The sequence below is a fragment of the Myotis daubentonii genome, chromosome 3 (genome assembly GCF_963259705.1).
Source record: "Myotis daubentonii chromosome 3, mMyoDau2.1, whole genome shotgun sequence".
Classification (NCBI taxonomy): domain Eukaryota; kingdom Metazoa; phylum Chordata; class Mammalia; order Chiroptera; family Vespertilionidae; genus Myotis; species Myotis daubentonii.
The window spans coordinates 53,870,082-53,887,339 of NC_081842.1; the positions used below are offsets into that span (position 1 = coordinate 53,870,082).

At 35.5% G+C, this 17,258-nt stretch overlaps 1 protein-coding gene across 13 annotated transcripts in view; it reads left to right on the forward strand.

Annotated features, from left to right (window-relative positions):
- The window catches only part of DLG1 (discs large MAGUK scaffold protein 1), a 308,802-nt gene that overhangs the window by 271,987 nt on the left and 19,557 nt on the right, over nucleotides 1–17,258 (forward strand). For 6 of the 13 annotated variants that reach the window (XM_059687457.1, XM_059687465.1, XM_059687456.1 and 3 more), the window contains 4 exons: nucleotides 7,143–7,184; nucleotides 9,881–9,931; nucleotides 11,033–11,134; nucleotides 11,388–11,560. In XM_059687457.1, coding sequence (XP_059543440.1) covers nucleotides 7,143–7,184; nucleotides 9,881–9,931; nucleotides 11,033–11,134; nucleotides 11,388–11,560 — 368 coding nt within the window. Of the gene's footprint in view, nucleotides 1–583; nucleotides 618–7,142; nucleotides 7,185–9,880; nucleotides 9,932–11,032; nucleotides 11,135–11,387; nucleotides 11,561–17,258 lie in introns of all 13 variants that reach the window. The other 7 variants (XM_059687463.1, XM_059687467.1, XM_059687468.1 and 4 more) reach the window with 3 other exon arrangements.

Genomic DNA, 17,258 nt, shown 5'->3' on the forward strand with positions numbered 1-17,258 from the left:
AGAGCTGCAACAGGTTACTAATTGTCTTAACCAGGGGCAATTTAACAGGCATAAATTAATTTGTATACCAATCTTAACTTTTCTGGTACCTTAGGAATTCTTAATTTAAAGTAAACAGTATTTTTAAGCTGTACATTTAACATAGTATTATTTGATGTAAGGATTCTTAAAATAAATAATATACTCTCAAAGAATGTTTTAGAGGAAAAATATGGATACCTGGAAGCTACTTAGTGACTTCTAAGTATGGTATTGCCAATCTTTGACAAATAGATCTTCTGAAATTATTCCATTTTATCCTATTTCTTCTTCATATGTAGACAGCCTGGATTTTACTTTTAAAATAGTAAGTAATAGTCTCAAACTTTGCTGCTCTAAGATAGAACTTACATTCTTTTAGTAGATTACATTTAACTGCTAGCTTATTTCAAGCTTTCAGAAATCTACAAAAATGCTCTTTAGATATGCACCTGTAATGGTCTTGGAACTGTCTCTTATTGTAGCACCAATTTTATGCATTACTGACAACTATTTTCTTTGATTATCTTTTTATTGCTTGCTCTCTGGGAACTACTCTCTACAGGAGATCCCTGACGACATGGGATCAAAAGGCCTGAGTAAGTGATCAAAATACTCCCAAGTTATTTTTTAACCTCCATCTACAGACCTACCTTTTTCAGATACATTTTGAGAATCATGGTAGTGCCTTTCTGGCATGAGGAGGTGTATGATTTAGATTGCTTCTAGGCGTTCATGTTAATAAAATGCTTGGGATTTTTATTTCTATAACACACATCTTTTGTTTTTCTAATGCTCCATTTTTCAGTCATTTGAAAAACTCTGCTCAATATTTACATTTTTAAATATAAAAACTTTTTAACGTTTTTAAAAATAGTACTATCTGCCCTCATTATTAGAATATAGAAAATAATCTTCTTTACAGTTTTATATCACCCTTTTTTTAAAAAAACAACTTAAAATCACTTTGATTTTAGAAAAGCTTTGCTATAATGTGAAACTATAAAACACAATAGATAAATGTTAGAGAAGAATTGTGGACCTCAAGTTTAAATAGCAGTCTTTGTAGAGGGAAATTTACATATCTTTTTTAAGGAGGTTGTAATTTATGAAAAGAATTATAAGAAATATTATTTTTTGTTTTTTTCATTTAACCATGATGTTGTCTCTGCTGTTTGTTTTTCTTGTTTAATTTTCTAGCTAGAACTTAGTCTTCATATAAAGCTTGGTACAGAGTATGGTATATAGGAGTCATTCAGTAAATGTTGGAATAAATGAATGAAACAAGACATCATTTAAGCAATCAATTTTAAATGTGGGTGTTTTCAAATTGATTAAATGTGAAATTTTATCAAATATTACTAAGTTATTTTAGGTGACAGTGACTCATAGAAGTAACCTTTTAGGCTAAAGTTTTTTTCTAGATAATTCTCTTCCTTTGAGTCACTAAGCATTTTAAAAACTTTTTTTATAATTCATTGATTATTAAGGATATAACAAGTATCTTTCAACTTTCTAAGCTCTATATTAATAATCATTAAATTTCATAATTTTTCCTGATTTACCCTAACTATACTGGTATTTTAAACTATAGGAACTTGACTTTTATTTCAACCTTAATAATTAAAAGTTTGTATTAGACTGAAGGCAGTATGCTTTATATGTAATTATTTTTATTAGACACACAGACAATAGACATCCCTTTGTTTTGCCCCTTCTCTTCTTCTCTATTATTTTTGCATGTGCCTCTTTAGGATTTGGCAAGAACCCACGAATTTACTATCACTATGGTACCCTGTGAAAATCTTCAAAAGTGGAAAATATTTCCATAAATTTTTTTGAGAGAGAGAGAAATATCAATTGGTTGCCTCTTGCACATGCCCCAACCAGGGCTAGGGATCAAACCTGCAACCTAGGTATGTGCCCTGGGCTCCACAGTTTTTTAATGGTACAGAATTTATTTTGAGAATGATAACATGTTTTAGAGATGGTATGAATCAGGATATGTACCCACAGATTTTTATTATCTGTTGAGTCATTGGAGACCTAAGGAAAATTCATTTAAAAAGGAATTTAAGGAAGAATTTAGTTCCCATATTGATATTGTTATGGTGGATGATAATTACATCTTAACCAAATCATAATTTTATCTTTCATTTTAATCGAGGATTGGTACTTGGGAAGGGCAACAAATAAAAAATGGTAACTGAATACCAGACAATGTGATTTAGAAAAGAATTTAAATTTTTCTGGACAATGACTTAAGATCCTTTGAATGGTAGGTTTCTGTGCTTCATCTCCCAGAAACTGAAAGAAATTATCCACCCAGTAATTTAATGATCAGATCAAGATTTTATTTGGAAAATGTTGAAGGAAATAGAAACATATCAGTAAGATTCTAATACTGGATATGATGGAGGTTATTACATAAAACAGATGACTAGCAGTTGGCAAGTTGCCTATTATTATGCAGTAGAAAATGCTAGGAAAGGGGATGTATCAAGGACATTTATAACAGGAAATAAACTAAGAAAAATCCTGTGAGATTTTAATATAAGAAAATAAATGTGACCTCATATTAGGTACTCATGAAGTCTTGTTGTAACAGGACTCACAAAGGGACTAAGAATAGAAGGATAAATTATTCCAAAGAAACAGTCCCATTGAAGAGGTGTGAAATAGCACTGAACATCAAGGAATATGTACATTTGCATGTAACTTCACACAGCCTCTGGAAAATTTGAGGGTATTTAATTGAAGAGCAGGGAGAGAAACAAAAGTGAACCCTAGAATACTTTTCATACACATGAATTTAGTGATTCTATGAAGAAGAAAATCAAATAAATTATTGATTTGCCCTATTGGCAGTAGAATATGAAATAATGAGAGAAACTGTCTTTCAGAACCTAATTTTGACTCACAGAACTAGAGAATGATGGAAATCTGAGAGAATGCAACTAAGTCATCATAGCTTGTGGAGAGCTAGAAATAGAAACTTGTGCAGATTTTATGCTTTAAGAAGGCAATTTTGAAAAAGTTCAGGAGGGAAAAAAACTGGGTAAGATTTCCTTTAACAGTGACCAAAAGAAATGTAGTTCAGGAGGGACTATAAAAGGTGCTCAGAAGTGTAGTTATGACATGCCATTTCAGACAAGGTTTGTACCTATCTCTTGTACACAGCTCAATTTTTATAGCTTTTTATTTTGTGGAACACCTCAAAGACTTCCTCTGTTAGGCACACAAGTTTTCGATTATATCTTTCCTTTCTTCTCATTTTAAAGACTTATTAAGCAGATTTGTGCAGAGTTCTTAGATGCCAAAAACAGACTTATTTTCATTTGTGCTTGGAATAAGTATAATAGTACTAGAATTCCTTGAGATTGGTGTTGTGTAGTATTTCAAGAGCACAAAGAGAAAACACATTATACATTCTTAGGAAGAAATATTTGATAGAAAGGTGAGACTTGGTTAAAGAGATTTGAAATTATTATGCTCATCAAATACCATAAACAAAAATAAAAACTTGAAGAATATATTTATACCATGTATGTCAAAGGGATAATATCCTTAACTATACATTTCTAACATGAAAAGAAACAGACTAACTCTCCATTAGAAAACTGGACAAAAGATATGAGAAGAGTGCTCAAAAGATAAATGAAATGAGCATATAAAAATGTTTAGTGTTTCTAGTAAGGAATAAACAAAATGACATGTTACTGATTACCTTGGTAAACTTTTCTTTTAAAGGACAACTCAGTGCTGTTGAGGGTTCTATAGAATGACTACTTTTAACATATTATTATTGGGAGTGTAAATTGGTACAACCTTTCTGGAAAAGCATATCTTTTGACCTACTAATAATTCCCCTTCAAGGAATTTATCCTAAGAATGTAATCAGAGATGGAGATAAAGGTTTATATGTCAGGGTGCTTAATATTATTTAGAAATTATGGCACTCAAAAATTGAAATCATCCTAGAATGTCTTACAATTAAGGAGTGGTTAATGAAGTTATCCATACTTTATGATATTATATAGCCATTGAAAATCATATTAAGACATAATGACATGAATAGCTAAGATCTGGAAATAGCTCAAGTGCCCATCAGTAGATGAGTGCATAAAAAAGCTGTGGTACATTTACACCATGGAATATTATGCAACAGTAAAAAAAAAGGGGGGGGGGATCTCTTACCCTTTGAGACAACATGGAGGGACCTGGAGAGTATTATGCTAAGTGAAATAAGCCAGTCAGAGAAAGACAAGTATTATATGATCTCACTCACATGTGGAATCTAATGAACAAAATAAACTGATGAGCAAAATAGATCCAGAGACACAGAAGCATGGAACCAACTGTCAGATCACAGAGGGAAGGTGGGGGAAGGTGGGTGGATGGGAAGAGATCAACCAGAGTTGTATGCATATATGTGTAACCCATGAACACAGACAATAGGGTGGTGAAGCCCTGCAAGGGGGGGTGGGCTAGAAGGAGTCAATGGGGGGAAATGGGGGATATGTAGTACTTTCAACAATCAAGAATTAATTTTTTAAAAAAAAACAATGACATGGAAAATTTTTCACAATGTAAGTGAAAAAAGTAAAATACAGAACTATAGTCTCAGACTTAAAAACCATTTTTAGGGCTACTTTGAATATTGTTGCTTTATACATGTCTCATGGTGAGCATATATATGTGTGTTTTTCAGGTGGGGAAATAACTAGGAAAGAAATTGCTAGGTCATAGCTATGTATGTTCAGCTTTAGTAGGCACTGCCAAGTAGCTTTCCAAAGTGGCTGTACCAATATACCCACCCGTAGTATGTGAGTCCCAGTTGCTGCATAGCCTTCTCCATGCTGGGCCTGTTTTGTTTTTGTTTTTGTTTTTAGCCATTCTGGTGGATGGTAAAGGTATTCATTGTGGTTTAATTTGCATTTCCCTGTTAAGTAAAAATTTATATATGTTTATTGGATATTTGAACATCTTTGATGAAGTGCCTTGAAAAAGATTAGTTTTAATTACCAGGGAAAAAAGCATTTTATATTTTTGATAAACTTCAAGCAATGATGATTATGCTTTTCCATGGGCCAGACTTTGAGTAACAGGATATTGGTAATCTTAGAAAACTAACTCAAGATGAATAGGAGAAATCCCCAGAAAAGATAGAAAGAAGATTGTAGTAACTTTAACTTTTTATTATTTAACATGTCAGACATATTCAATAGTAGAATAATAATAAAATAAACCCAGAGTATTCTTTTTCATCCGGCTTCTGTTATTATCAACTCATGATTAGTATTATTTCTTCTATACTCCTACTTACTCTCCCCCTCCTTTTATTCCATTGCAGTAACTGTTTCTTTACATATTAGAGATTGCAGAGTGTAATATCAATCCTAATATAAATTTGAGAACTTTTTTTTTTGCATTCCTACTTCTGGGAATGAATGTTAAGGAAATAGGACAAAAGATAAAAGGCTATATAAATGGAGGCATTTATAATAATTATTGATGTTTATGAAAAACAGTTTAAAGCAAACTAAAATGTCTAAGTAATACGTAGTAAAGTAAATCATGACTGATCAGTCCAATACAATATTATACAAGAACCAGAGGCCCAGTGCACAAAAATCATGCACTTAGAGAAGAGGGGTCCCTCAGCCTGGCCTGCGCCCTCTCACAGTCCAGGAGCCCTTGGGGAATGTCCGACTGCTTAGGCCCACTCCCTGTGGATATCAGTTGGACATCCTTAGCGCTGCCACAGAGGAGGGAGAGGCTCCTGCAACTGCACTCACCAGCCGTGAGCCCGGCTTCTGGCTGAGCTCCTGCATTGAGCATCTGCCTCCTGGTGGTCAGTGCACATCATAGCGACTGGTCATTCTGCTGTTTGGTCGATTTGCATATTAGCCTTTTATTATATATGATGATGATGATTGAGAATAATTGTTTTGAAGTTCATGTGGTAATATGGGAAGAAATTTTTAAGTATAAACTTTTAAAAACCACGGTTCTACATGTTCTTGTTATAAATTATTTTTTAATGTTTTTGCTTTATTTAAAATATACATAATCACAATTAAGAAAGTTTTATCTTTGCAGGTTAGAATAACATACTTATTTTTTACTATAACAATTCAAAAACTGTTATCTTTATCCAAAATTTTAAGTTCTGTCATTCTCTGAAGTTTTCAGTAGTGCTACTTGACTTTAGGAGACTCTGTGGGTGGTATGGTACAGCAGATAATTTCTCCTGAAATTTTTTCTTTATCTACTGTTTTGCCTGGGGAAATTTTGGGTTTTAGTTTTTAGAAATAAAATTACTTTTTTATTCAAGGGAAATATTTATTGAGAGGACATCTGAGATTACATTTACATAAGAAGAGTACCTGGTGTTTACTGAACAATCAAGTTATGGAATGGGGTCACTTTCAGGAGAGGCCTGGCAATATGCAACTGATGAAAGCGTATTTGCTTTTATCCTTTTTGTTTTAAGCAGGCATTGTCAATTTCATCAAAGCAGAGTTTCACAGAAATATTAATCTATTTTCGAAAACAGTCCCATCTTCTAGAATTCCCTTCCACTTGACTTTTATTGGAGCATCTGAATCTATGACATCTAAAATGCTTCATCTGTATGATCTCAGGATCATGGACTTTAACATTTTTTTTTTCAGGAACAAGAAAACTGAACTAAAAGCAAGATCATTTATTTTTTGAGACATCTCCATTAAAATGGGCATCTGTTTGCTCAAATATAACTTGTCTCCTTTGTCAGTCATTACTGTTTCATAAACTAAATTAATTAGTGCCATTTTCTCTTTGGGGGTTTTATGTCTACAGTTGAACTAATTTAGAATCACTCTGACCTCTTTGTTCATAAACTGTATTATACAAAAATGGGCATTGTCCTTAAGGAGTTCTTTTCCTTGCTAATTCATATTTATTTATTTGAAAAAATAAAACTTTTCAAAGAAAATCAGAAATGCTTTTTAAACTTTTATTAAGTATGTGGTGTATATCAATATTTTGTAATGTCACCTTATGTTTATATTTATAATTTACTTTTTTAAAACTCATGACACTATGTTTTCTTTATTTTTTTCATTATCCTGCAATTTCAGAGCATGTAACTTCTAATGCCAGCGATAGTGAAAGTAGTTACCGTAAGTGTTTTAAGTTACTTGTTCTTTTGTAATCTCAAGTAATATATATTCTTTGGAATTTTTTTCCCTTTAGTGATGTGTTCTAAAAACTGAAAATTAAATACTTAATCTTTTAAAATCAGGGAAAGACAACTAAAATTCAAAAAATTTGAAAAAATTACAGAAAAAAATTATGTATAGAAGTTACTTTCCAAAATTTTAATAAAATACTGGAATCTTTTTTACAAAGAGTGCTATTTGTGAACATAGTACATATATGTGTGTATATCTTTAAATGAAGTAAATATATAGTTAAATGAGGGGTAAACTTACATTTTGCCATTTTCTTTAGTACTTATTTTGTTTTAATATGAGCATTAAAATTATTTTTCAGTAATGCTAAATTATAATTGGCTTTATTTCCTTTTTTATCGTGTCACCAATATTGGTCTGGGTCAAATTATTCTTTATCACCAGCCTTTGGTGAATATAGAAATTATGGAGGAAAACTTTTCAACAGTTGCTCAGACTATAATACTGATTTTATTTTTGGTGTTTTGTGTTACATTCTGGGTATTACAGTTGACCCTTGAACAGCATGGGTTTGAACTGCACGGGTTCACTTATATGTAGATTTTTTTCAATAAATACCGTAAATGTATTTTTTAAAGATTTTCTTAACATTTTCTTTTCTCTAGGTACTTTACTGTAAGTATTCTTACAGTATATAATACACATACAAAATATGTGCTAATCAACTTTATGTTATCGGTAAGGCTTCCAGTAAACAGTAGGCTACTAGGAATCAAAAGTTATTTGCAGATTTTCAGCTGTGTAGGTACTCAGCATCCCTAACCCCCAAATTGTTCAAGGATCTACTGTACATTTTTTTTTTACTGTACATTATTAAGTGAACTCTACAAGCATGTGAAGTTTTTAAACAGATTTGGGCATGGGAGGAGGGGAGAATACATGAATATTGTCAGTTCTAGCACCTTAATAATTAAATTGCTTTTCTAACTTTTTTTTTTTTTTACTGCTCTCTAATATGAAAGTAATCTTGATTACAGATGAGTATGGCTGCTCAAAAGGTCCATCCTGTTAATATCAGTTCCTACTATTTCTCATATTGACAATATATACTTTTAATCCTCACTCATTTGGTTATTTTTTTTGCATAATAATTACTTAATAATTTTCCTTTTTTGGTATGGGAATGTGATTTTATATATTTTAGCATTTTATTATAATCATAATTCACCATAGAGTAGTTGAGTAGCTTTCTAGACTAACAAGAGGTAATGAAAGTATATACTGTCTCATCATTTGCATGAATTATTAGGTGTGGAATATTAAAATTGCATGTTTTTGCTAATATGTAAACCATGTTTTGCATACAGTACTTTAAAAAGCAGCTTGTAAATGTGTATTTTATATATTATGGTAATAAACTTAGAACTATGAAATACACTTTTAAAGTAGAAAAGAATATTTATGACAATATGTAAATTTAAAAGATCTACAGCTGCATACATATAATATAAACCATTGACAAATTTAGTGAAAAGGTTGTTAAAGAATTGTGCTAATCCAGGAAAAAATCTTTAAATACATTATCCAATATTGGTTGCTTTCATGGAACCACTTGAATTAACAGCCCTTCCTATTTGTTTTCGTGTGTGTGTCTGTGTTAAGAACTCCTGAAATTGTTAACTCTTTTTTTAGTTCTTTTCATTGAGCTTTGATTTCTAAGCTTTTTAAAGCTCTAAACCTTTAATTAATGTTAGAGGATTTAACTTATAAGATAAAAGCAAAATATATTTTATCTCCTTTACAGTGTGATTTATTTTGTTTGAAGGAATGGATTTAGTTTTATGTTAAGCTTTTTTTAGCTTACTTTACATGTAATTTTTAAAAAATTGAATAAATGAATTATTAGAATAAATGAATTTTTATCAGTGAAATAGTGACAGTAGTTTTACCTCTGCATTAAAAAATTTTTATTGTTCCTTAACCGGTTTGGCTCTGATTAGAGCGTCAGCCTGTGGACTGAAGGGTCCCAGGTTTGATTCTGGTCAAGGGCATGTACCTTGGTTGCAGGCACATCCCCAGTAGGGAGTGTGCAGGAGGCAGCTGATTGATGTTCCTCTCTCATCGATGTTTCTCACTCTCTATCCCTCTCCCTTCCTCTCTGTAAAAAAAATCAATGAAATGTTTTTTAAAATTTTTATTGTAAAATAGTTGTAATTATAAAAATATGCATGTGTTCTATTAAATGTTATACCTGACGGGACTAAAATAGCTGCATATTCTTAATAGCTGGAAATTACCTAATATACACATATGTAGAACTGCTCATAAAAGTATTAACCTTTCTAAAATTTAATAGTTCTTAGATTAATGGGCCATACTTGACATCACAAATGAAAATTTTAAATAAATCTAATGATAATCTGTAAGCACAGATAATAGAAAGATACTTATGAAATACATAGCACATTTACATTTTGTTTTTACATTTATCAAACTTATCTTTATAGCTTTGTGATTTGCCACTTTTTTACTAAAACTTGCCAGAAATAATTTATAAAGTACCTTTTTCTACGTCTTTGCTATTTCCTTAGTAACGTCCTAGTAATTTTTGTTATGTATGAAGAATTAAATTAGCATTAGTTATCTTTACAGATTTTCTTATCTGTATTTTAATCTTCTAATAGGTGGTCAAGAAGAATATGTCTTGTCTTATGAACCAGTGAACCAACAAGAAGGTTTGTGAAGCCTGTTGATGTTTTATAATCTAGAAAAATATACTTTTAAATTTGGGAAATAGCTCTAAATCATACCTCAAAAAAATGTTTTTAGAATCTTACTATTTTTTTAGTATATGTATAAATGTGGAACTTTACTATATGTATTTTATGAAATACGGGTTTTAGCCCAGAGTATAATAGAATCTAGTGGTTTTGTATTGGTGTCTTATTTCCTAAGTAATAATGTCTTTCCAAAGTTCATAAAAGTATTACTCTCCTTCCACTGACCCTTGTTCAAAGTCTTGGAAGCATCTTTGATCTTTCTTTGTTCCTTATCTACCTTGTCCAATCAGTTTCTAGGAACTATTATTCTTCTATCATATCTTTCTTATTTATCACCTCCTTGTCATGCCTCCTACCACAATGTTAATTCCGACTGTCACTACCGATGTTTTCCAGCATGATCCCTTAAAATCCAGTGTATATACTTCTAGTAGATTATCTTTCTAGATTACTACTGTGATTAAATCACTTCTTAATACTCAGTTTCTTTTTGTTTTTCTTTGACCTGCTTTCTTACAATTTCTACTTCAAAAATCATCAGTAGCCCAATGTGGCTTTGTGGTTGAGTGTCAACCCATGCATGCACCAAGAGATCACCAGTTTGATTCCCAGTAAGGGCTCATGCCCGGGTTTTGGGCTCAATCCCCAGCAAGGGGTATGCAGGAGGCAGCAATAGATGTTGGTGCATCAGTGTTTCTATCTCTCCCTCTCCCTTCCTTTCTCTCTAAATTAATAAAAACATTTTTTAAATGATCAGTAAAATACAGTACTGTGTTTTCTCATTTGTAATGAGATGATCTTAGCAATGTACATAAACATTATCTGCTAAAATGCTGGATTTAACTTGGTTGAATTATCAATTCTTCCAACAGGGGGTTGACTTAAGCTTAAGATCTTAGTGAATGCTAATAAACTAGCAAGTTAGGCATCATTGGTGGAAAAAGAAAAAAAAATCTTGCTATCTATTAAGGATACTTTGTTCTTTGGTGAAATAAAACACATTGATGTTTGTTTAGTGTTTATTCCTTTTAACATGCAGTATACTTATCTTGATAGTTAATTACACTCGACCAGTGATTATATTGGGACCTATGAAAGACAGGATAAATGATGACTTGATCTCAGAATTTCCGGACAAATTTGGATCGTGTGTTCCTCGTGAGTAACCCACATAAAAAAATCTTAATTATCATTCTTAACATTTTGTCACTGTGTGTGATAAAGTAAATATTATCATTTTTAGTGGTTTATATAATTATTTTATCAGTTATTCTTCTATCCCTCATATTATTGTCCTTTTTCAAATTTAAATTAACCTCTGTTGCATTGAACTTTATAAAATAGGTATTTAAGTATAAAATGGATTTGTTGTATTTTTAATACTAAACACTTAAAATTCTTTCTATTAAAGATACAACTAGACCAAAAAGAGATTATGAGGTAGATGGAAGAGATTATCATTTTGTGACTTCAAGAGAACAGATGGAAAAAGATATCCAGGAACATAAATTCATTGAAGCCGGCCAGTATAACAACCATCTGTATGGAACAAGTGTTCAGTCTGTGCGAGAAGTAGCAGAAAAGGTAAGCATCAAAATGATCCCAGAATATAGTTTCTAATTAGATATGCCTTTGACAGTAGGATAGAAATTTTTAATTCATATTTTTGAAAAAATACAGATGTTGAAGAATTGATTAATGTTACTAATTCATTCAAGTAAATAATATTAGATGGCTTGGGAAAATACATACAAGATAAAGAAGATTGATAAAATGAGATAGAAACGATAACTCGAATCTCTCTAAGAAGGGAGATTATTTTAAGGTTCTATCCACTTGCTAGAGATAGACCTTGTGTTTCCAACATCTAGCATAATTAAGGAGCTCAGATCAGCAATGTCAATCAGTAAAAATGAACCAGATGTTCAAGATAAGTTTAGTTGCTGCTGGTACTGAAACTAGACAGAAATATCTCCTAAAGAGTCAATTAATAAAAGACCATGTAAAAAATATTCAACAATACTGTAACTGCAAGAGATTATCTGAAAGCATCCTTCAGGATAGTATGATGACTTATTGACATTGTAGTAAAACAGTTTTAAAGTGAAGCCAAAGTGTGTCCCAGACGTGGTACTATGCTTAAAACACTACTTGGGTCTAGAAAATAACCATCAAGTTATTTTATACCTTCAAAACTAGTTGTTTAAAATTCAGTCATAATATACCAACAAATGTAAAGCAGTAATTCAGCATCTCAGTTTTCCATCTGTAAATACTACTTTTTCTATAAAAGGTTTGGTTAATTCTGATTAGTTTTAAAAATTGAAAAAATGAAAATGTCAGTGATGGCAAGAATGTGAGAAAATAGGAAATCTAGTGGAGATAGAAATTAATAGAACTTCTAAGAACAGTTTGGCAATATCTACTAAATACACATATCTTATGACTCAGATATTCTACTTCTTGGTATCTTGGTAGAGATTCACACATGAAGATCCTTTATAAGAATGTTCATAGTACCAACCGCTTCATAATAGTGAAAAATTAGAATCAACAAAGGGAAATGAATAATTAACTATTATTTATTCATGCAGTGGGATAGCAGCTAGAATGAATAAACTAATATAAGTACTAAAGTGTATCCACATTAATAAATCTCAAAATTACAATGAATGAGTGAAATTGCAAAGGATATATGCAGTATGATACTATGTATGTAAACTTTTAATAACATAAAACAGCCTGTATAGTTAATACATATTTAGTAAACGTAAAAACATGCATGGGAATGATACATCTGCTTCAGGAGTAAATGCAGCCAATATCCAGTGGTTTTCCTTTGGGAAGAATGGGCAAGAAATTATAGCTTTAATTTTATTTGTAATGTTGTATTTCTTTCAAATTTATTAAAAATTCAGCCCAGCCGGCCCTAACTGGTTTGGCTCAGTGGATAGAGCGTCAGCCTGCAGACTCAAGGGTCCCAGGTTCGATTCCTGTCAAGGGCATGTACCTTTGTTGCGGGCATATACCCAGTAGGGGATGTGCAGAAAGCAGCTGATCGATGTTTCTCTCTCATCGATGTTTCTAACTTTCTATCCCTCTCCCTTCCTCTCTGTAAAAAATCAATAAAATATATTTAAAAAAAAAAAAAATTCAGCCCAGCCGGAGTGGCTCAGAGGTTGAGTGTCGACCTATGAACCAGGAGGTCATGGTTCAGTTCTAGGTCAGGGCACATGCCTGAGTTCTGGGCTCGATCCCCAATGTGGGGCATGCAGGAGGCAGTTGATTAGTGATACTCTGTCATTGTTGATGTTTCAATCTCTCACGCTCCCTTCCTTTCTGAAGTCAATAAAAAATATTTTTTTAATTAAAATAACTATATGCTCAGCCTAACTGAAAAACTGATAATAACCAAACTTCAAATTAGTCAATTGAAAAGTAAACAACAAATCACAGCAAGCTATTTCTTGTGCAAACCTTGTGGAGAAGAAAATAATTGGAAGTTCCACAAAGTAGAAATATTACAATTAATACTCAGATCACAATGCAAGAAAAATCTATAGGTTGTTAGAAAATTAAAAACAAAAAGGCCCAGACAACTGGAAATTTTAAAACCACCTGTTATCTCTTAAATGAAAGAGAAAATACAGAATTTCTTAAAAATAATAATGAAATAGTACATATCAGAATTCATAGGATACATTTAAAACCATGATTAAAGGAAAATTTACTACCTTAAAGTTTTTCAAACAAGAAAAGAATGAATAAATAAACTAAATCCCAAGTCACATAGTATAAATAAAAGTGCAGATTATGTGGTATGCTGAGAAATAATAAGGTCAGAGAAGAAACTAGTAAAAAGAAAACAGAAAAACAATAGATAAAATTTGGTTTTCCTATAAGATCAGTGTTATTGATAAAACTTTAAACAGATACAAATTACCAATATCAGGAATGAGAGAAATGACAGAATTTACAAATGTTAAAAGAAAAAAAATTAGAGGCTGTTAGAAACAACTTTTTACCACTAAGTAATTTAGATGAAATGGATAAATTCCTAGGAAGAAGTAAAGCTCACTCAAGTAGAAGTAGATCATTTGAATAGCCCTATATCTTTAATAAAATTGATTTTTACTTAAAAACCTTCCCACAAAGAAAACCCCAGATCCAGATGGCTTCACTAATAAATTCTACCAAACATTTAAGGAAGAAATAATACCATTTTCTACATAAAATTTAAAAGGTGGGAACAGTTCCCAACACACCCTGAGAATCCAGCATTACCTAGATTTCAAAACTTGACAACACATTACAAAAAACTGCAGACTGATATCCCTCATGAATATAAATGCAGAAATTCTAAACAAAATGTTAGCAAATTGAGTCTAACAATATATAAAAAGGTAATATGTCATGACCAAGTAGTGTTTATCCAAAGAATGCAAGATACATTTAAATATTAGAAAATCAGTCAATGTAACTAAAAGAGGAAAACCATGTGATCACTTGCTTAGTTCAGGAAGAGCATTTGACAAAATCAGCATCAATTATTGATTAAAACTCTCCACAAACCAAGAATAGAAGATAACCTTCTCAAATTGATAAACAATATTCCACGAGGATATTTTTCCATTGATTTTTAGAGAGAGTGAAAGGGAAGGGGAGAGACAGAGAGACACATCTGTTGGTTGCCTCCCTTACGCACTCCAACTTGGGGCCGGGTATTGAGCCTGCAACCGAGGTATGCACCCTTGACTAGAATTGAACCCAAGACCCTTCAGTCCACAGGCCACCCCCTATCCACTGAGCCAAACCGGCTAGGGCACCACTTATTTTTAACATTATACTAGAGGTTCTAGCCAATACAATAAGGCAAAAGAAAGAGAGAAAATTCATGCAGATTGTAAAGGAAGAAGTAAAATTGTCTGTATTTGCGAATGACATGATGGTCTATATAAAAAATCTGATAGAATCTACCAAAAAAAGAAAGAAAGCTACTAGAGCCTTTGCTGGTATGGCTCAGTTGGTTGGAGCATTATCCCATATTATCCCATACACCAGTGATGGCGAACCTATGACACACATGTCAGAGGTGACACGCGAACTCATTTTTTTTGGTTGATTTTTCTTTGTTAAATGGCATTTAAATCTACACTAATAAAAGAGAAACATGGTAATTGGCGTACGACCGCTACCCTTTTCATTGGCTAATCAGCGAGATATGCAAATTAACTGTCAGCCAAGATGGTGGCCGGCAGCCAGGCAGCTTGAAACTAACATGAGGCTTGATTTCCTCAATGATGGAGGATCATTGGAGGAAACCAACGTTCCCCGCCTGCGGCTGCAGGCCTCTGAGCGGGCAGTTTAAGAAACGTTGTAACAAATACCATCAGACTTCATCCAGCAGATTCGCAACATTGTAAGCAAAGGCCAGAAACCCACTTTCAGCCACGGAGGCCTAAGAGCTGGAGCCAAGCCTCAAGGTAAAGCTGGCCCGGAATAAAAATAAAAATAAAAATAAAAAAAGGAGCGGTTGGGAACTTCAGTCACTCCCAGCCTGAAAACAGCCCTCAGCCCCTCACCCAGACTGGCCAGGCACCCCAGTGGGGACCCCCACCCTGATCCAGGACACCCTTCAGGGCAAACCAGCCGGCCCCACCCATGCACCAGGCCTCTACCCTTTATATTAAAAGGGAAATATGCCTCCCGGCACCGGGATCAGCATGACAGGGGGCAGCGCCCAAACCCCCTGATCGCCCTGTAGCTCTGTGTGTGAGAGGGGGCGGGGCCCCAACCCCCTGAATAGCCCTGCTCTGTGCCTGATAGGGGGGAGCTCCCCAACACCCCCCCCCATGGGCCCTGCTCTGTGTGTGATGGGGTAGAGCCATAACCTCCCCATCGGCCCTGCCCTGAGTGTGAGAGTGGCGGCGCCCCAACCCCCTGATCGGCCCTGCTCTGTGGGTGATAGAGGGCGGTGCCCCAACCCCCTGATTGGCCCTGCTCTGTGCGTGACGGGGTGGCGCCGCAACCTCCCCATCGACCCTGCCTTGAGTGTGACAGGGGACGGTGCCCCAACCCCCCAATTGGTCCTACCCTGAGGGTGGCATCGCAACCTCCCAATCTGCCCTGCTCTGTGCATGACAGGGGGCGGCACCCCAACTCCCCAATTGGCCCTGCTCTGAGCCTGACCAGCGGCTGCACCTAGGGATTGGGCCTGCCCTCTGCCACCCGGGAGCAGTCCTAAGCCAGCAGGTCCTTATCTCCCGAGGGGTCCCAGACTGCGAGAGGGCACAGGCCAGGCTGAGGGACCCCCCTCCCCCCCGAGTGCACAAATTTTTGTGCACCGGGCCTCTAGTACACTAATAAAAGAGAAAAATGGTAATTGGCGTACGACGATACCCTTTTCATTGGCTAATCAGGGCTATATGCAAATTAACTGCCAACTAAGATTGGCAGTTAACTGCCAACAAGATGGCGGCTAATTTGCATATGTAGGCACAATGCAGGGAGGCAAAAGGGAAAGCAGGAAGAAGCCCCCTGCCACTGACAGTGATCGGAAACCCAGGGGGGAGCTAAGAGCTGGGGGGCAGGGCAAAGGCGGCCATGATCGGAGAATCAGGTGCCTTTGCCGCCCTGGCCAGTGATAGCAGGAAGTAGGGGTGGAGCCAGCGATGGGAGCTGGACACGGTCGAAGCTGGCAGTCCCGGGAGCTAGGGGTCCCTTGCCTGGGCCTAAAGCGGAGCCCACGATCACGGGGCCGCTGCAGCTGCGGGTCCCCACTGCCCGGGCCGGACGCCTCAGCCAGAGGCGTTAGGCCTAGGCAGGGGCGGAGCCTGCAACCGCGGGGAGCTGGGGGTCCCCTGCCCAGGCCTGACACCTCTGCCGGAGGCCTCAGGCCTGGTCAAGGGGCCGATCCGGTGATTGGTGATCGGAGGGTGATGAGGGTCAACTCCTCTGGCCGAGGCATCAGGCCTGGGCGGGGGGCTGAGCCAGGGATTGGGGGGATATGATGGTCCCCTTGCCCAGGCCTGAAGCCTGGGTCAGAGGCATCAGGCTTGGGCGGGGGGTGGAGCAGGCGATCAGAGGGAGATGAGGGTCCCCTGCCCAGGCATGATTCCTGGGCCAGAGGCCTCAGGCCTGGGCGGGGGCCAGAGCCAGTGATCGGGGGGAGATGGGGGTCCCCTTTCCAAGCCTGACACCTCTGGCGGAGGCGTCAGGCCTGGGCAAGGGGCCAATCAGGTGATCAGAGGGTGATGGGGGTCTACGCCTCTAGCTGAGGCAT